Source organism: Nelumbo nucifera, chromosome 3 (assembly GCF_055504915.1).
Source record: "Nelumbo nucifera cultivar China Antique chromosome 3, China Antique-T2T, whole genome shotgun sequence".
Lineage (NCBI taxonomy): Eukaryota > Viridiplantae > Streptophyta > Magnoliopsida > Proteales > Nelumbonaceae > Nelumbo > Nelumbo nucifera.
In genome coordinates, this window is record NC_142651.1 from 42,298,376 (window position 1) to 42,320,029 (window position 21,654).

The following is a 21,654-nucleotide window of genomic DNA, read 5'->3' on the forward strand; positions in this document are numbered from 1 at the left end:
CTAGGGAGGTTTATAAAGATTGACCATAGAAATAGAATGTGGGATCAGATTAATATGGCTAGAATTTTGATTGAGGTGGTGGACATGCAGATATTTCCACCTCACATAGAACTGTTGTTTGCAGGAGAGAATTGTGAATTAAGGTTGATGGTGGACAGGGAGGTTCCAATGTGCATCAGAGCATGTGAGAATAGGTTGTAGAATGAACCAATGGGTGTGGACATTTGAAGCAAGGGATTGGACTACTGGAGTTCTACCAAACAATTCTGAGTGCAGAGGTGTTAAGGAAGACAAAGGGGTGGAAGGAGGAAGATGATGAACTAACAGTTACTGGGGCTATCAAGGTAATTTTTGAATGGGGCTTGGTAATGGAAGGAAGGTTCAAAATAGAGGAGACAGGGCAATGTAAGTTCAGTAATCAAGTTTGATGGTTAATAAGGAAGTGGGTTTATTGGTAAAGGAAAATTATTGGTGGCATCCGCTTTTTAAGAAGTATAATAAAGTTTGGACTGAAAGAAGAAAATGGGTATTGTTGATGCTCGGCTTGGCCAAGGGCAACAAAGTAATTTCACTCCCGAGCTTCAAAGGAGGGGGCTGAAGACTTCGAAGGTCCAAAGAGGGAAAGCCAAAGCCGAGGACTACGTCTGAGGTGGAAGGTCTCTTCAGATACTGTAGAAGAGGGCTAGTGATGAGTGTGCCATGCGAGGGGTCCGAAGGAAACTTCGGTACAGATCCTGCAAGGAGTGAAGTGTTAGAGGCCTCGGGTGGTCACCTAAGGCGAGGACTCTGACGATCAAGTTAGTATATGCGCAAGGTAAGTGATGAGTCTAGAGCCGAGGGGTCCATACGAGGTCTCAGATAGCGCCAAGTCCTTAGTGGAGAGAGCGCTAGAGATCACAAGAATTTCGAGTCTAATCCCTTACCTTGTGGGGGGTGCCTTGCATTTATAGCCGGAGCTTCCAAGGGGTAGTTGGGCTCGGATGGTCCAGATGCAAGCCGTACTAGGGCCTGGCTAGATGTTTTGCCAGTGCCATGCAGCGCCCTGCGACTGGGTCCGCCTGGTCTACGTCAGGTAACCCTGAGCACCCTCATGGTAAGCCTATGCAGGTGTCCTCTATTCAACATGCGTCAGCCTTGTACAGGCCAGCCGAATGTGCCTACATCAGGTATCTTAAAGCAAGGATCAAAATGTCGACACCTGATACCCTCAAGTGGGTACCAATGTGTATTGATATGGGCAATACTCTTTTTTTTTTTATAGTTTTATAGGTATTAGAGGGATGCTGTTAAAGCCCTTAAAGTTTTAAAACCCCCAAACTTGTTCTATATTATATCGTTGTATCCATGCATTTTGGGGTCCATTGATATGGATATGATAAGCCCGATACAGTCCACTGATGTGTTTTGGGCATATCGTATTGATATTTTGAACCTTATCTTAAAGTATTAATGAAGAGTTAAAATGGAGTTTCCTTTGAGAGACAAGGGAAGGGGCAGGGGAATCGTCTAGAAGAGTTTAAAAAGCTTAACACTCAAAATAGAGTGGATATCAGAAATAATGGTTGACAAGCAGATGATGAAAATGGGTATAAGTTGCTACAAGATTTGATTGGATGAAAATAAAGAAAAAGTAGAGGAGACTAATGACAAGACTTTTATTTTTATTTTTATTTTTTAATTTTTATTACAAAAAAAGGTTGTAAGGCAAGGCGTTAAGCATAGTTGTCAAGGCGACGCCTAGGTGCCAAGGTGCCCTTGGAGGCTTGCCTCACCTAAACGCCAAGCAGTTTTGTACCTTCTATTATAAAATACTTTTTTATTCTTTATTTTTTGAGATTATAATTATTAAACTAAAATATTCATTTTGTGTGTTTATATTACTAATCAACACATTTCCTTCTTCCACATCTTCTTCTTCTTCTTCTACTTTTTCTTCCATATTTTCCATATCTTCTTCTACTTTATCTTTTCTTCTTTTCCTATAACAAAAATAAAAGGTTCAGCCCCTATATATTTTTAATTTTCTTTTCTTTCTTCTTTTTCTTCTCATGAATGTGTTGATTTTTCTGTACTTTAACATGATGAACTTTATACTTTTCTAATGAAAATTATGAATAATTACTAAGGAAATATGGTTATGGTACCTAGGGAACTACCCTAGGATCTATGTTTCTTACTTAAAAAAGTCCATCACCTAGGCAACGCCTAGGCGCCCACCTAGGCGACTATGTGACAAGGCACCCTCTTGTTTCCTAGCCTCGCCTTGGCGCCTTGAAAACTATGGTGTTGAGGGAGAGAGGAGAAAAAAAGAAGAAAGGAAACCAAGAGAGTGAGAAGAAAGAGAATTCATCGGCTTGACAAAGTGAAGTAGTGAATATGCAAAAAACTAGGAGAAGATGAAGCAAGTGAAAGGTATGTGTCTAGAGATTGATTGTTCTTAGCAAAAGGTAGCAATGGAGGGTCCAGTGTGGAGGATAGGAGAAGTTAGGTTAGAAGAAGAGGCTTTTGGTTCTACACTACAAAGGGAAATGGGTGAATTGAGCTAAGTAGAGTGAGAGAAAGAGATGGTAGACATGAAGATTTGGGGTGTGTATGTAATCTCACAATGAAATGTAGGTGAATATTTGGAAGTAAAAGAGAATGTTCAGGGTATTCAAAATAGCAAGGACAAAGATGGCCAGGAGAAAGAAGAGCATAGTGTTGAGGGGGAGAAGGAAACTCTTTAGCTAGTGAAGATGGATGGATATCAAATTGGTGGTGCTTAGTTCGGTGCATGGACTTGAGATAAGCTAGGTCTAGTGAGCCAATATAGTTCAGGTGTATAATAAAAGGAATAGGTACAGAACAAGACTAACAATAGAGAAGAATTGTGTTGAAGACAAAGAAATGGAGGTGAGGGAGGTGGCAAATGAAGATTACTCAGAAAGATGTATAGAAGTAGTGATGCTCCATTAGATGAAACTCACTTCACCAACTAAAGATACAATTTAGAGTGGGTAGTGGTAAAAGTAGATCACAGAAAGTTGAGGGTAATTTCTTAAGAAATTTCACAAAATTCGTTGAGAACATATTTTTTGATCAGTAAAGAAGAATTTTATTTGGAATTAGATTTAAAATTTTACAACTTTGTGTATGGAATTCGAATTCCCACACTATTACCTATTTCTGTCCCTCTTTACATTGCAGCCCAAAACAATTGTTGCCTCAAAGCCCCTTGTTTAGCAAGATAATCAGCTAGCCCATTTGCACTCCTAACCCATTTGAATTCAGCCTCTACCTCCCTTGCGACCTTTTCCACTTCCCTTATCACTTGTTTGAAAGTCCATGGAGTAGTTCTATTGTTTTTAGCCCAAGAGATGATCACCTTGGAGTCCCCTTCAACCTCAGTATGCCTCATTCCTAGTTGCTTAGCTATCTTCAGTCCTTGTAGCATTGCCATTAACTCAACTTTTAGAGAGTTTCCCATGCCAATAGGTCTAGAGAATAATGCTAATATTCTCCTATCAGAATTTCTGATTACTCCCCCAATACCTGACAGTCCCGGAAGTTTCCATTCCATCCTTACTCTCTCTTTTACTCTTGAAGATTGTGCTACTTCTGTCCAGGATCTTATAATGTCCATAACTGAGAAATCTTGAAAGATATGCAAAGATCTTACCCAATGAGCTACTTTAACTTTAATTGTGTCGATTACCTCCTCAATTATTCTACTCTTGTCCACGAATATTCTGTTATTCCTTTCTTCCCAAATCACCCAACAAATAGCTTCCTTTGTAGCTTTCCACATAACCTTCCCTCTTTTCTTTGGTTGCCTCAAAAAATTTCGGTTGAAAAGTCCTGCCACATCTTAAGGGGAAACCCACCTGCAACCAAAGAGAAAACAAAAGAATTCCCAAATGTGATGCACAAAGGAACAAGATGCATCAAGGTCACCTTGATGCATCAAGGTCTCACCAATTTCCTTACAAAGGGAGCACATGTGAGGAGAAAGGCAAGTAAAAGGCCACCTTCTCTGCAGCATATCACAAGTATTAACCTTGCCAAGGAAAATTTCCCAATAGAAAGCTTGAATTTTTGGGGGGATAGGCTTACTCCAAATTTCTTTTACAAGGAAGTCCCTATCTGGGTTGTTAGGTGTGGCAAGAACACTAAAAAAGGAGAACAAGAGAAGAGACCATCTGAGGAGTCTTTCCATATTCTAGAATCTTCCAAGGATGGGTCCAAATGAACTTGTCCTATTAGATCCAACAGTTGAGCTAAAGAGGCACATTCATTTTTTCCCTGAGGCCCCTTCTAAATCCTAGATTCCAATTGACCCCATTTGGGCCAGGATTACCCAAAATGTTTACTGTTTCCCTTTTGAAGTTTAACAGAGTGTATAGGTTAGGGAAGAGGTCTTTGAGTGGACTATCTCCCACCCGAAGGTCTTCCCAGAAACGAACTTTATTACCTTGGCCCACATCAAACCGAATGGAATTAAGGAATGTTGGGTAAATTTCATAAATTGCTTTCCAAGGAGAAGAATGAGGAAACATGAGGGGCAGCTTTTGCATCCCAATCATTTCCAACCAAACTGTTGTACAGGAAGAAGAGAGAAAGGGAGAGAGGAGAGGAGAGACAAGAGGACTGAGAGTCCAAAGAGATATTGCAGGCGGTGCAGTATGTTATATTTATACTAGGGCGGCAACAACTAAACATAAAGAAAAGGAAAAGTACAATAGTACCCCTGTGGTACTATACATATATAAAATAACATCTGTTAACACTCCCCCTCAAGTTGTTGCATAGATATCAATCATGCCCAACTTGTCACATAGATCATGATGTCTTGAGTGGTGTAGTCCTTTTGTAAAGATGTCTGCAAGTTGGTCCTCAGAGCTGACATAGGGAGTACACACTTTGCCTGTGATGACTTTCTCTCTGATAAAATGCTTGTCGACTTCGATGTGTTTTGTTCTATCATGTATTACTGGGTTAGCAGCAATGTTTATGGCTGCGTTGTTATCACAGAATAGGGTCATAGGCCTGTCCACTGGAAAACCCAACTCACTCAACAGATTCTTTATCTACATACTTTCAGCCACTCCATGAGCCATTGCTCGATATTCAGCTTCAGCACTGGATCTAGCCACTACACTTTGCTTTTTACTTCTCCAGGTAACTAGGTTTCCTACTATGAAGGTGCAGTAGCCACTAGTAGACTTTCTGTCATTTTGAGATCTAGCCCTATCTACATCAGTATACACTTCAACTTTCAAATGCCCGTGTCTTTGAAACAACAAGCCAGCACCTGGAAACCTTTTAAGATATCGGAGGATTCTTTCTGCTGCTTCAAGATGAGTGGACATAGGTGCATGCATAAACTGGCTAAGGACACCAACAACATAAGCAATGTCTGGGCGGGTCATAGAAAGATATAACAATCTCCCTACAAGTCTCTGAAACTGTTTCACATCCTTGATAGGTTCACCTTGGCTGTCACCTAATTTATGGTTGGGATCAATGGGAGAGTCAACTGACTCCCATTTTTCCAGTATCCTGGAGTAAATCTAGGACATACTTCCTTTGGGAAATGAAGATACCCCTTTTTGAGCGGGCAACTTCAATTCCAAGGAAGTATCTTGGAGGCCCTAGATCCTTTACTTCAAATTGTGTGGCAAGAAAACTCTTCAACCTCTGGATTTCATCCTTCCAGGCACCAGTGACAATTATATCATCGACATATACTATCAAAGCAGCAATTTTACTTTCTCCTCTTTTCACAAACAGTGTGTGATCAGATTGACATTGCTTGTATCCTTTCTGCTGAACCGCAACATGGAATTTGCTGAACCAGGCTCTTGGTGATTGTTTCAGCCCGTATAAAGACTTCTTCAACTTGCACACCTTCTGTTCATTGCCTTGAGCCTGAAAACCAGGGGGTTGTATCATGTAAACTTCCTCTTCAAGGTCACCATTCAAGAATGCATTCTTGATATCAAGCTGATGTAGATCCCAGTCAAGGTTAGCAACAAGAGAGAATAGAACTCTAATGGAGTTCATCTTGGCAACAGGAGCAAAGGTCTCTGCATAATCAACTCCGTACACCTGAGTAAACCCCTTTGCCACTAAACGAGCTTTATACCTCTCCACCATGCCATCAACCCTATGTTTGACTGTGAACACCCATTTACATCCAACTGGATCCTTTCCCTTACGAAGATTTACAAGTTCCCATGTGCCATTTTTATGAAGGGCATTAATTTCTTCCTTCATAGCATCTATTCAGGTACTAAAAGAGCTTTTGCCACATTCTTAGGGATAGGGACACTGTCAATGGAAGTAAGAAATGCACGAAAAGAGGGAGAAATGTTCTCATAGGAAACAAAGTGGGAAATGGGGTGTTTAGTGGTGCACGATCTAACACCTTTCCTGTGAGCAATAGGGAGGTCAAGGTCATTAGCAATAGAGGTATCAATTGTAATGGGGTTAGGGACATCATTGGGAACCAAGGTACCTGAGTGAGTATGATCCGCCCCTGAGGAGTTTGATGGCACTGGAGGTACAACTTGTAGATTCTCCACAGTTCTTGAATTTGGTTGGCCTTTGCGACGACGGAAGAAGACACGAAAAGGTGGAGGATTAGGAAGAGGAGGGAGCTGAACCAGTTTCTCCTCATTCCTACACTCTCCCTGAGGAGAAACAGGGAAAAAAGGCTCATTCTCAAAGAAAGAGACATCCATGGAAACATAGAATTTCCGAGAAACAGGATCGAAACAACGGTATCCCTTCTGAGTGAAGGAGTACCCCAGGAATATGCGAGGAATAGCACGAGAATCCAATTTCCCACGAGTGGGAGACAGATTTTGGACAAAGCACTGACAGCCAAATACGCGAGGAGGAATGGGAAGAAGGGGGGCCTTAGGGAAGAGAAGCTGATGTGGGGCTTTGCACTCTAACCAACGAGAGGGAATACGGTTAATGAGGTAGGTAGAACAAAGGACAACCTCAAGCCAAAAACGTTTGGGGACATTCATATAGAGTAATAAACCCCGAGCCACTTCAAAGAGATGGCGGTTCTTTCGTTCAACAACACCATTTTTGTTGTGGTGTTTGGACACAAGAGCTACGGTGAAGTGAACCACGCGAAGCAAAGAATTCTGTGAGATCACTATGAAAATACTCTTTCGCATTATCTGACTGAAAATTTTGGATTTCAGTTTGAAATTGAGTGAAGACCATCCGCTGAAAATCTTGGATAATTTTTGGTACTTCCTCCCTAGTTCGCATGGGATATACCCAAGTATATCTAGAATAATCATCAATGATGGTGATAAAATACTTGTAACCACTCTCAGATGGTAAAGTAACAGGGCCCCACACATCAGAATGAACAATGTGAAAAGGAAATTCAGATTTACTATTTTTTGGAAGAAAATGAGTTCTACAATGTTTACTCAATTGACACGTTTGACAAGAGAAATCTGAAACAGACACTGACTTAAACAGATATGGAAACACCACTTTCAAAGACTCAAAAGATAAATGACCAAGGTGACAATGCCATAAATAAACTTGACTCTTATAGGATTGACTCTTAGACTTTGTAACATGAAGACCAACCTTATTCTCCAGCATGTAAAGTCCATCAACCATACGTCATCTACCAATCGTCCTCCCCAAGGCCAGATCCTGGATCACACAATAAGAAGGGAAAAAGGTCACTGAGCAGTTTAAGGAATTAGTAACACTACTAATAGAGAACAAGGGGAAGAGAGACGGTTCCTTGACCAGCTATGGAAGCATATGATCCATCAGCTAGTCTCACCTTGTCTCTTCCAGAAAGAAGGTGATAGGTTTGAAAGTAAGGGGACGTACCAGTCATGTGTTTTGACACTCCATAATCAATGATCCATGGAGAGTTAAGGGTATGAGAAGCAACATGGAAAGCTGTGGCAGAGTTACCTGATGTAGATGCAAATGAGGTTGAGGGAGGAGCATCCATCTGACGAATTGCTCTACCATAGAGCTCTAAATGGTCACGGAAGGAATTCATAATATCTCCTCCCTTGGGTCAGATCCAGATGAATGTGTCTAAGTCACAATATGGATGGGGGGCTGATTCTCTCGAGTAGCCATGTTGGCCATAGTGTATTTCTTTGTACCTAGCTGTCCTGACCTTTTATTCACATATGAACTTTGCTTCTTATTCAGATCTTGAGTCCATTTCGGCTTTCCATGGAGATCCCAGCATGTATCTCGGGTGTGTCGGGGCTTCTGGCAATGAGTACACCACAATTTATCTTTGTCATCCATTTTTTTCTGAAGTTCTCCTTTCCTGGAAGAATTTCCTCCACTAGTTGTAACACTCCCTTTCGCGGCCAATACAACTGCATCGCCACCAGAACTGTTCATCAGATTCCTTCTGTTTTCTTCAGATTGCACAAGAGCATAAACTTTCTGGACTGATGCAAGATCCTTAGAGCCGAGGATCTGGACCCTGATAGACTCATATGTAGGGTTCAAACCATGTAAGAAAGCAAACACTCTCTGCTGGGAGATGAGTTTTTTGTACAGTTTTGCATCTTCATTACACTTCCATTCCACATTCTGATAATGATCCAATTCCTTCCAGACAGAAGTCAAGTCAGAGTAATATACAGATAGACATCTCTCCCCCTGTTTACAAGTAGACGATTCTGCCTGTAGTTGGTAGATTTTTGCATAGTGTCGCAGTTCCAAATATGTTGATTTTGCTTGTACCCAGATCTCATTTGCCATTTCAGCCCACATGAAATTCCTCCTTATTTGAGGTTGCATAGAGACTAAAAGCCAAGACATAACCATGCTGTTTTCTTGATTCCATCTATCATATTCAGCACTCCTAGAATGTGGTTCTTTTATTCTCCCATTAATATAACCTATCTTCCCCCTTGCAGTGCTCTACTACTTGATCCCTCTTGACCACTCTAAATAATTTAAACCATTAAGAGGGACAACAGCCATGGGAAAGGATAGGTCCACACCTCCACTCATTCCATTCAGCATTGAGGAAACTCCGGATGTAGCAGAATCTTCACCACTCATGATTTCAGATTCAAAAACAACACCCAAAAGAGGAACACAGTCTTAAAAAAGTTGTTACAGAAGGTACCAGCCACTTCCAGACCTTCAGTCCACCAAAAAACTGCTGTTGCAACACATAAACAAGGTCCTTACGACCTACGGTTTCAACTTCCAGACCTTCAGTCCACCAAAAAACTGCTGTTGCAACACATAAACAAGGTCCTTATGACCTACGGTTTCACAGGGATCAAACGACCCCACAAAAAAAGGAAAAGAAAGAGGTGCAGCTCACCTCACATCCAATCGGCAGACCTAGAACAGGTCCAGCACAGGCACACGACCAGAAAGGAGAAGAGAGTAAACAAAAGGTACTTCAGTCGAATATCAGGACAGCCGAACAGCAGATGAGAACAAAGTAAAAGAAGGTTACTTCAGTCGAACATCAGGGCAGCCAAACAGCAGATGAACAGCAGATGATAATTTCTGAAAGTTTGTCACCCTCGAAACAAAGTCTTTTACATGCTGGAAGAGGAAAAGACAGACTGCTTGACTTCACCCTTCAGACCTGGACGTCCTGCTCTGATACCATGTTGTACAGGAAGAAGAGAGAAAGGGAGAGAGGAGAGGAGAGACAAGAGGACTAAGAGTCCAAAGAGATACTGCAGGCGGCGCAGTATGTTATATTTATACTAGGGCGACAACAACTAAACATAAAGAAAAGGAAAAGTACAATAGTACCCCTGCGGTACTATACATATATAAAATAACATTTGTTAACACAAACCATGAATACTCACAATGACTTTGTGCCACAGCCTGTCTCTCTCAAACAGGAATCTCCACAACCATTTTCCTAACAGAGCTGAATTCCTAAGTGAAATATTTCCTATTCCCAAACCCCTTTATCCTTGGGCTTTCTAACTTGATCCCAATTAATTAGGTGAGTCTTCCTCTCCTCACCTGGGTCCCAAATGTAATCTCTCATGTGTTTTTCTTATCTCCTTTCTACTCTACAGGGTATTCTAAAGGTTGAGAGGAAGTAAATAGGGAGGTTTGCCAACGTGTCTCTAATCAGTGTTATCCTTCCACCTAGAGAGATATAATTTCTTCTCCACAGAGATAGCTTCCTAGCAAATCTTTCAATGATTGGCTTCCAAAAATCTTTTGACCTAGGGTTCCCACCTAAAGGTAAGTAGCTAATTGGCCAACTTCTAATCTCACACCCCAAAATCTTGGCAAATCTATTAAGTTCCCCTTCCTCCAGATTGATCCCTACAATGCCTGTTTTGGTCCAATTTATCCTTAAACCTGTCACCCCCACAAAGTTATCCAATAGCAACTTTAGGTTAACCACTCCTTCCTTGTTACCTCCCTCACAAAAGAAAATTGTGTCATCTGCAAATTGAAGGTGGGTAACAACCACTTGATTTCTACCTATCCTCCACCCTCTAAACAAACATTGGAAATCGGCTTTAGCCACCATTCTGCTTAACACCTCAGCCACTAAAGTGAAAAGAAAAGGGGATAAGGGGTCTCCTTGCCTAATTCCTCTCTCAGCCGGAAAGAAATCCTTTGCTACTCCATTAATAAGAATTGAATAATGAACCAAACTTAAACATCCTCTAATCCAAGATCTCCATTTGGTTCCAAAACCCAACCTTTCTAAAATTTGAAGTAGCACTTCCCAATTACCATATCGTATGCTTTCTCTAGGTCCACCTTACACACCAATCCTTTTCCTATACCCTTTCTTTTTTCTGCAACACACTCATTGGCTACTAAAATTTGATCCACAATCTGCCTACCTTCCACAAAAGCACCTTGGAATGGTGAAATGATCGATGGTAGCACTTTTTTTATCCTTTCTAAAAGAACCTTTGCAATAGTTTTATATACACTCCCAACAAGACTAATTGGCCAATAATCTTTAGGGGTTTTGGCCTCCCTCCTCTTCAGGATTAAAGTGTTAAAAGTGGCATTCACCCCTTGAGGCACCTCTCCTTTGTGAAAGGATTCATCGAACACTTCTAGAATATCAGTTTTCAACCAGTCCCAGCATTCTTGATAAAAGGCCATTGAAAATCCACCTGGCTCAGGGGCTTTTGATCTTTCCATGGAGAAAATTGCATTCTTAATTTCTTCCAAAGTGAAGTTCCTCTCCAACACCTGAGATTGCTCTTCTGAGAGCCTATCCCCTTCCATTTCTGGTAGCCTTGTTGTCACCCCGCTTGAGCTTGTGAAGATTTCCTTGAAATGGTTAACAAAGATTCTTGTGATCTCCTGACTCTCTCTAACTTCCTGACCCCCTCCTCTACACTAAAAATTAAAATTTTCTTTCTCCTTTCATTTGCAATTGCATGGAAAAACTTAGTATTACCATCTCCTTCAACAATCCATTGACACCTTGACTTCTATCTCCAACATATTTCCTCCTTCCTTCAAATCTTTTCCAATTCTTGCTTGATTTTCCATTGATCCTCTCTCTCTCTTCTTTTGATAACCTTCTTATTGCCTCTTTCTTGTCTAGCTCCTCAATCTTCCTCACTATATTATCTTTTATTTCCTCTACCCTCCCAAAATGCTCTTTGTTCCACTCTTTTATTTTCCTTTTTATCCTCTTTAATTTCCATGCAAAGCCTAACATTTTCATACTCCCCAAAGGTCTGAGTTCCTGCCACCAATCCTACAATCTGGTTTTAAACGAGTGATCCTCAAACCACATGTTTTCGAATCTGAATGGAATCGGTCCTCCCCCCGGAATTTCCTTTTCAATGGAGATGGGGCAATGATCTGAGGTAACCCTAGGTAGCCCTTTTACTACTATTGAGCCCCATAATTCTTCCTAGTTGGGAGTAATGAGAAATCTATCTAGTTTGGAGCAGGTTGGGGGGATTGAAACTTGACCATGTATAGTCCACCCTTACTATTGGAGGTTCACTCAATTCAAGGGAATCGATCAAATTATTAAACTTCCTCATGCTGGTAGTGATTCCTTGGTTCGGCTTGTTTGTTTCTCCCGAAAATCTGATAACATTGAAGTCACCTCCCACACACCATGGTCCCTCCCAAATTCCTCTAATAGCACATAACTCCTCCCAAAAAGCCTCCCTGTCTCTATAGGAGTTAGGACCATATACATTTGTTACCACCCATTCACACCCATCTGAGGATCTTCTAATTTTTAAGGAGACTGAGTATCTACCAATCAATTCCTTCACACATTCCATTTCCTCATTTCTCCAAATGGTCAAAATCCCTCCTAAGGCTCCCCATGATGGGGCATATGACCAGATTAGATCCCTGGCTCCCCAAATGCTTCTTATCCACCTTCTATTCAGCTCTGATAGTTTGGTTTCTTGAATCAAAACCAGATCTGGTCTTTCTTTTCTGAGAGTATTCCTGATTATCCTCCTCTTTTTGGCACTTCCAAGGCCGCCTCTTACATTCCAACTGACTATCTTTATTTCAACCTACTTAAGACCCCTTATCAATGGCTGCCTATTGTTCCCCTCTTTTTCTTTTCAGGCTCCTCTCTTCCTTCTTCTCATAATTAATTCCGCACTTAAGCTTCTCTAGCTTACTTTGCTTTCCTTTCTTCCCTAAATATACCTTACTTCCTTCACTCTTCCTTCCCACTCTTCTGTTTCCTTCTGACTCTTCTTTATCCTCCTGATTCAGCCGCCTAGCATCCACCTGGCTTAAGGTTCAGGATACTAACTTTGGTTGGGTGGTGGGGTGGTTCACTCTATATTAATTCGTTGAGAACATTCTGTCTCAAATTTGATCTGAGTTCAAGAACTTAAAGGGTTTCCTGACCATCATGGCAGATTTAGGAATCCCTGTAGAAGGTGTAGCAACCGTTAAGGTTTTCATAGCATCTAACTTTGTTGTGGTCTTGGAGGTGGGAGTAAATAAAAGGGAAGATTTCCTCCATCAGTCCCTTGTTGCAAGGTTTTCAATCGTCACCTTGAGCTTGGAGAATTGGAACGATGGGCTGAACAAATATGGAGAATCCAGTCAAGGCTGATCCCTCCAAAAGTACAAGCTTTCTTTTGGGAAGTGTTCCTAGGGAAGGTAAACACTTGTGATGTGCTACAGAAAAGGAGGCCAAACAATTGCCCCTCTCCTCATATGTGTGTCCTTTGTATGGATTGTGGTGAAACCCTAACCCACTTATCCTGCTCTTTTGTTTCTGGTATTTGGAATGTTGTTTGTTCTCTCTTTGGATGCAGATGGGTTCCCCCACACCACAGGATGTGGTAAGTCTTTTCAGTCCCTCCTTCCTGAGACAACAGAAGAAAAGAGGAAAGTGCTTATGGAAGGCAGCAAGAGCAGCTACAGTATGGACTGTATGGGAGGAAAGAAACCTAAGAATTTTTTTCTGGAAAAAGCAAATCAAAGGAGGAAGTTATTGAAGCCATAAAAATCAGAACTGTACATTAGGTGAAGACCATGGAGTTATTCAAAAATTACTCCACGAATGAGATTCTAAGAAGGTGGGCTGAAGTAGCACAAACAGATGCACCCAAAGTAATTGTGAGTGTGGAATGGAAGCCACTGGCACTTAACAAACTAAACTAAACTTTGATGGGAGTTCTTTTGGCAACCCAGGAAGGGCAGGCATAGGGGGTGTGTTTAGAAATCATCTGGGTGTGCTGGTGGCACTCTTCTTAGGACCAATAGGTATTGGTGACTCAATACAGGCTGAATCTCTAGCCCTACTTCAAGGTCTAAAGATGGCTGAGCAGATGGGTACAACAGACTTAGAAATAGAAGGATACTCACTACTGGTCATTTCTTGGGCTAAAAGCATCACATCAGTACCTTGGAAGCTCAAATTTATCTTCAGAGAAATTGACATACTTACAAGGAGGATCAGCTCTCAGTTTGGTTGGGTCAAACGGAATGCAAATAGGATGGCGGATACCCTAGCAAAACAAGGGGCAAATAGATCTTCTTTGTACTGGGCAGAATTGTAGTTGATTGCAAGTGGTTGTAGAGTAGATTAATGCTTCTCTGCAACCTTTAACTTTTGTGGCTGCTTTCTCTGTTTTAACTAAAAAAATTATCTTGCTGATAAAAAACAAGGCTTAGGGTCAGAAAACTCGAAGAAACAATTTCCTTCTCATCTTATCAACAGAGTTGGAGGCTTTGGGCACTCTTTATGTGCTCTCTTTTAGGATGGTTTTAGTTTTGGGGGAGTTGGGTGGAAATTGAATGTTTCCTTACTTCTCTCAGGTGACGCATTGGTGGGAGCCTCATGCAGTGGGATGCCCTATAAATTTTGATTATTACCAAAAACATTGTTTGATAACTGCAGGAAATACATTTTTATTTTTCGTGAAATAGTTTTAAGCCAATGCCATTTTCTTTTATGAATAGGATTTTGCTAGGTTTTACTACAACTGGTCTACATGTCATATAATAATCCATTAAAGTTACTGCAAGATTCTCTAAATTACCCAATTCTCAAATATGATTTTGGTGTTGGTTTTTCTTCCATGTTTGTTATTCTTTTTTATGAATGTAAATGATAGCATTTCTTCCATCTTATGTTATGACCCACATGTTCAAAAAATTAAGATTACATTTTTTTCTTCATACCATTTTTCAATTCATACCTTAAGGTACAACACAAAAGAAAATTACAAATTTTCATTTTGACAGGATGCATCTTTACAAGGTTCGCCCGAGTCTCCAAAATCAGTAGTTCTGATAACAGGGACAGCAGAATACAACATGGTTTCCCTTAATAAGACACTAAAAGCATACCTTTGGGAGATGGGATCACCCTTCTTGCCTTGTAAAACACGCACTGGGCTCCTCATAGCAAAAGCTCATTCCCTCAGGATGTGGTTAAAGGACTCTCCATTTTGTTTGGACCTTGAGTTGAAGAATGCTCCATCTCTGCCTGAATCAAATTCAATGCAGCTTTATGAAGGGTATTTCATGAGAAGTGGCCTTGTTCCTGTCTTCAAGGAGATACATGATCAACTAGGACAAGTTACGCCAAAAAAATTTGCAAGATTGGCTTTACTACCAGATGACAAAAGAGATAAAGCCATTAGAGCTGACATAGAGGGGAGGAAGCAGAAACTGGAAAAGATGAAGAAAAAGGGTAGGCTTGTTAGACCAGGGAATAAGTTTAAAAAGAGGAAATTTATCAGAAGAGCAATACTATCTGACCATAGTAATGTTAGGTTAAGAGGACAGGCTTTTGGTCTGATTGCAAAATGAAAAGAAACTAACGTACCTTAATAATTTATAAGAAGCTACTCTCTTGTTCATGCTTCAAAGAGGAGTTAGTAAGTGGCACTTGGAGTTTGAGTTCCCCAAATTGTGGAGTTGCATTGGAGGAATCCAGTGGTACCAGTTGTCATGAAATTTACAAATTTTTTCAACTGCAACAGGAGAGCTGGAGAACTGCAATTATCCAGGTTTTGTGCACAGTCTTCCATGATTTATTATTCCTGCTGTCATGTTATTGTTGGGAACAGCCTGCTCTGAATCACTTATTATCAATTATTTAATATCTTTTCTTGGCCTGCTAAGTCTCTTTTAATCCTTCTTTCCAATTTCAAGCAAGTCAATAATTTCCAATTAGATATCCTTTTTTTGATTGCTTTATATTAACATTTTATGCAGTGCATTGTTTAAAGCTCAACCATGTTGAGCTAGTTGGATCTTGGGATGTAATTGTTCATTGGGCTCATCAGTTTCTCAGATACTTGAAGTTTTTTATTCTCAAGGGGAATTAGTAGAAGCACCTCAGATATGATAAAAGATTAACAGGTATGATATCAGTTTGTTAGCTTCTAAAAGTTAGCTTGAGAAAGTGGGATATTATTTTCATATTTGTAGAATATGAAAACTTGCATTTATCCATAGAATATGAAAACAGCATTGCATGCAAGGAAATAGTAATGGGGCTTTAATGGTCTTATATGCCTAAAGGGCCATTACCCAATGCTGGTCCTGGGCCTCCTGGCCATCAGGGGTCTTATGCCTCTAGGTCAAAAAGTTGTCATATTGCATCTTAGTAATTTTGCCTGTTGTCCTTGGTCAGCTAGCCCAAAAGATAAAACACGTCTCTTATAAAACAACTAATTATTTGATGCATGCACTAGCCCTAGTAGTTTTGCCTATAAGAGGGTTCAGACCTGTTTAGTAAGAAAAGTAAACCAGAAATGAAGAGAAGAGAAGAGGAGAAGAGGAAGAGAGAATAGAAGAGAATGAGGGGTTCGGCTAGCTTGGTCTGCCACCCCAAGTGTTATTTAAAATAGGTCTTCAACATTAAGAGGTACAATGACAGGAATGCCCCTGTCACAAGAAACAATAGAAAAAAAAGGTCTAACAGTACTATATACAAGAAAGAACATGTGAGCAGGTGGGACCACAAGCTGGTCAACCATTTTCTCTACAATATTTCCATGCCAAAGCACACTTGAGTGCCTTTATTTTGTCAGTGGGGGGGGGGGGGGGGAAGATCATGACTACCTATCCAAGGAGCTATGGTCATGAGATTTGGAATTTGAAGAATTATAGGCAAAACAAAGACAACATATGTAGTTCTGATGAAATTCATTGTTTACAATTATTTTAGTCATCTTAGTTGGTTCCAAGTATTTAGAATATTATTTTCTTATTTATTTCTTCATTGTTAACTGAGTGCATAAGTAATGTGGCACTAGTTGGAGAATTTGAACAAGTTTTGAGTTTTAATGCAATCAATGGAAAAGAACAAACTACTTGTTTAGACATAAATACGAGGTTTTTCCATTTGGGATCTGGAGTTTATGTTGGCTTGTTTAATATGAGGTTTGTCCATATGAGTGCATAAGTAATGTGGCACTAGTTGGAGAATTTGAATAAGTTTTGAGTTTTAATGCAATCAATGGAAAAGAACAAAATACTTGTTTGAGACATAAATATGAGGTTTTTCCATTTGGGCTCTGGAGTTTATGTTGGCTTTATCAACAAAATATATATACAACCTCTAAGATAGGGTTTATTAGATCTGAAATTTCAAGATTAAACAAGGTAGAATTGGGGAAATAGGGTTAGATGTTGAATTTAGGAAAATGGCTTAATGCCTTGAATAGACTGTAAGTTCAACTTAACTCAACTAGGCCATATTGTATTTGTTGTTTTAGTTATTTGAGAAATTCAAAAACCAAAAGTGTTAAATCCTTTAAGCTTATTTTGTCTTTATAGTTTTTGTGTTGTCTTGTTTTGCCTTTCTTTGCCTTCTTGGTTTGCTTACCTCTAGTGGTTTGATTTCTAAGACCACTTTGACTTGAATTCCCTCCAAAACTACTTCAATGTCTTCTAAAGATGTCTTAAGCTCCAAGTCCCACATGGAATAGTCAAATAGTCATGAGTGTGCCAACTAGATGAGGCTTGCCTATAGAGCTTGGAGCTTTAGGATAAAAGTGAGACTAGGTAGGCTGGGGGAAGGGTTTGTGAGTGATTTTCTCATATGTGTTCATATGCATGCTGAGACAAGCTAATGTGCTGTGTGGCATGACGAGCAACTGCTTATCTTTGTTAGAAGTTATATTCCTTTTTATACATAAGCAATGACGGTTCTCAGTTTCTTTCTCTTTTTATTTCTTTATTACTTAAGTGGGTTATATTGTAATCTCATCCTTTGTTATAAACTTAATAAAAGAGGGTGGCAGTTGAGATCAGTTTGGTTCGACCTCTTTTGCTCTTCAGTGCTAGTTCTCTTCTCTTTCTCTTGTTCTTACTTATTCTTGGGATGGTTCTAGTTAGTTATTTTTCTTAATCATTTAAGAACTTATTAGGTCTAATCGCATAGTATTAGAGCATCAGTGATCGACCTCGTCTGTTATTGATGCCATACGGTTCTGTTTCTATAGAGAACTCTCTCTATCCATTGAAGGAAGGAAAGAGGACTGAAAAGAACTGATTGCCCTCTAGGAAAGGAGGCTTCTGTGCATCAGGTTACAGTGGTTGGTGAGTTGGTGGCGGTTTTCTAGATTCCCTCTAATTGGCAACTCAAAGAGGGACAGTTTGCAGATGGTACAGGTTTGTTGTTCTCTTCTACAAGTCTTCTGGTGAATGATGTGTGTGAATAGTGTGGTGACTAGTGAGATAAGATAATCATGTCCGTTTCATGTTCTTAAGGTTGGCTAGTTTTTTGGAGAAGTCTTTAGTGTTTTTCTTGAGGTGCGGGTAGTGTTTTTAGTGTTTCTGGACCATAAAAACCGTTGTTTGGTGTTTCTTTTTATTAGTGTGATTGGGTTTCTTGGTGGAAATTACTGAAGTAACATTAGAATTCTCTTTGGTGCATAGTTTTCAAGGTGATGAGGTGAGGCTAGGCAATAAGGGGCACCTTGTAGCCTAATCGCCTAAGTAACAGGATTTTTTTGAATAAAAATCATGAATCCTAGTTCTTAGGGTAATTCTCTAAGTTCCATAGCAAACAGAAACCATCTTTCACTATTAATTGTCTATAATCTTCATACAAAAAAAAAACTTCATTTTAAAAATAGAAAATCAACATATTCATGAAAAGAATGGAGGAAAAGAAATTTCAAAAAAAGAGGGGCTAGTTCTTCCATGCTTATTAGCTCAGGTTTAAAAGTCTTTGAGGGTTCAAGAGAGTATACATCTTGGTTGAACCCTAACAAACAAGAAAAACAATAAAAAGAAACTAGTATTTGAACTCAAATTGAATAATTTAGTTTAGTTATGTCTCTTTTATTATTATAATCTAAAATCAAGAATATAAAAGTATCCAACAGCTCTGTGTGAAAAATATCTTGGCAATTAAGTTAGGAAACCCTCCATTTGTGCCTTATCGCCTAGGAGTGACTCTACATGTTAAGCTACCTTGGTGTAACTTGATTGTCATAGATTATCCTAGAGGTAGTCTCTATTTTATATGATAGTAGTGTAAGCTGAAATGTTGTAGTCAAAGTAGTAGAAGAGAGGAGGAGACCAAGAGGTGCTGAGAATGTCGAACTGCATAACCTAGTCGACAGTACTAACATTTATATTAGATTACAGTACAATGTTACAGGAAATGTCTGGAATGCCCCTGATTAGTGATGGGACACCCAGACTACTTAAAACACAAAATAAACTTAGGCCCATTAACACAGGCCCAGTACATAGCAACTTAAACACAAATACAGGCTAATAAGAACACTTATTAGCCGAACAATCAATACATAAATGAAAGGAGGGAAAAATCCATTGTATGAACGCCAAGAAAGCAGCGGAATAGGTGGGCAAATTTCAAAAGTATTTCTCCCTTCAATCAACTGGGAATCGCATTCCCTTATTTTAGAATCAAATATTCAAGGATCTACTCGAACCAAACTAGACCAGATCTGAACCAAAGATCAAGGGAAGGGTTATACTTGATACGAAGAATCAAAATCTCCCAACGTCGGTGTTCACGCCCAAAGAAAGATCTAAGATCTGCTCCCGCTGAAGATGACACAGTGATGGTGGGGCAGAACCAACAGTGTACGTCCCACGTACTGAACTCTTTGCAAGAATTCGTTGGAGGCTTAGAGCACCGAACCAAATCAGTCTTTCAGCAAAGACTGATCTCAAGAACTAGTTTCTTGAGCTTCCCTTCAGAGGAGTTCGAACCAAGCAGTAAGGTGGTGGCGACTGGAGGAGTTCCAAAGGCTGAAAGTGGCGTGGAAGCAGATTTTAGCTTAGGAAGATGAGATCCTATCTCAGATTGTAGAAGTTGTTACTGCAAAACCCTAGGTCGAATTCTTGTAATTCTAGATTAGGGTTTCCTCCTTTCTTAGTGATTAAGAAATCTCCTAATCCTATTAGGAGTTATCCCAATCCAAATCTGTATTGGGATAGGGGATAATCTTAATCCTATCTACAGATTAGGTCAGCCCACTCCTGATCTTATCAGGAGGTTACCAGATTCAAATCACATTTGAATTTGGTCTCCAAGAGTGGATAGGGTTAAAACCCTAATCCTTTAGCTAACCCTAACCCCAGATACGCCCCTTAAGTGGGTGATCATATCAGCCCAGGTTGAAATGGGCTTTAGGCCCAATAAGTGATCATTGCTCAATAAGTTTCCAAACTACTGCTCAGTTGGGCTTCTTTGTATGGCGTGGGACCCAAGCATTGATCTACACATCAGCCACATGGGTTCAGCCCAGCCTTTGTTACAAGGCCTAGCCGAATTTACTGGAAACCCCAGTGAACCCCTTGAGTCCATCACATGAACTCTATGGGCCCAACACTTACACTAAGTGGTCCCTGGGCCAAGCCATCTTATAAAAACCCAGGGACTGTGGGCAGATGCAAGATTAGCCCATCAAGTGCAACCCTAAATGGCCTTACACTTAACCTCTTAGCCCATAATGATCAAACACTGCCCGACAAGAGAGGACCTCTCCCTCGATTGCAAGGAACAGTGTTGCATTCTCTGCTCACATGGATCCCGGGAATTAAAACCATTTGCAAACATTTTGAAACCGTATAAGTATATATATATCATATATATAAAATTTGCAAAACAAAATTCCAATGATTGAAATCAACTGCCGGCAGTTTGGTTTCCATCAGAGAGAGTGCATCCCTGATCATTACCTTTGTCCGACAAAGGGGCTGATCCTGTTACTATGATCACCCGCTCGGATGAATTCTCAGACTGTCCCAACATACCCAGGTTTTGACCCCCCGCTAAGGATCTCACTGGTTGGCATATCAAAGACAGCCCAATCCGGCACCTAGTGCAGTATCATAATTGAGTCTAGGGGTCAAGTGTAACTTTCCAGTTTTGCCCATCAATCTCCAAGGTCCAGGGCAATACTGAAAATCTGGTCCGGTTCAAGGATTCAAGTAATCCTACACTGCATGTGCCTTGGGTCTCACCCTGGCGGCTGAGACAAGCCACCCCAACACTTGGCAGCACACCAGTGTCAGCCTTGGCAGGATAAATCTCCCTAGACTTATCCAACGGCTGTGAAGGTTCTAAACTAACATGAGTCTCATTAAGTGTCCAGTTTAAGGGTCTTACACAGAAATACACCACACAACATGAATCAAACATGTACTTTATTTATTTACACTAAATGTCAAAAGTACATCAAATCCGATTGGAGCTAAGGGCATACAAAACTATCTAACAATAAAACCCTTCAACCTAACACTCCCCCTCAAGCTAAGCATGGATGTCAATCATGTTTAGCTTGCCAAGAAGCTCCACGAATTTTGCTGCAGCCAACCCTTTAGTCAGTACATCTGCAATTTGCATATCAGATGGAGTATAAGGAATGCAGAGTTCTCCCGAGACTATTCTCTCTCTAACAGAATGTCGATCAATCTCAATATGTTTTTTCCTGTTATGTTGCACAGGGTTATTTGCAATGTTGATGGCAGCCTTGTTGTCACAATACAGTCTGAGAGGGCCCTCAACTTAAATGCCAAGCTCATTAAGAAGAGTCATGAGCCATAGGAGTTCAGCAACCCCGTGAGCCATAGCTCGATATTCAGCTTTGGCACTTGATCTAGCAACTACATTCTGCTTCTTACTGCGCCATGTAACCAGGTTCCCTCCCACAAATGTACAATATCCTGAAGTTGATTTTCTGTCCC

The 21,654-nt window shown here is 40.3% G+C and overlaps 1 protein-coding gene across 2 annotated transcripts in view; it reads left to right on the plus strand.

Annotated features, from left to right (window-relative positions):
• EMB1270 (Pentatricopeptide repeat (PPR) superfamily protein) overlaps nt 1–21,654 on the plus strand; it is a 47,464-nt gene that overhangs the window by 12,708 nt on the left and 13,102 nt on the right. The window contains exons 4-5 of one of the 2 annotated variants that reach the window (XM_010268102.3): nt 14,713–15,482; nt 15,691–15,837. In XM_010268102.3, coding sequence (XP_010266404.1) covers nt 14,713–15,282 — 570 coding nt within the window. In that variant the 3' untranslated portion in view covers nt 15,283–15,482; nt 15,691–15,837. Of the gene's footprint in view, nt 1–14,712; nt 15,483–15,690; nt 15,838–21,654 lie in introns of those variants that run through there. The other variant, XM_010268103.3, reaches the window with a different exon arrangement.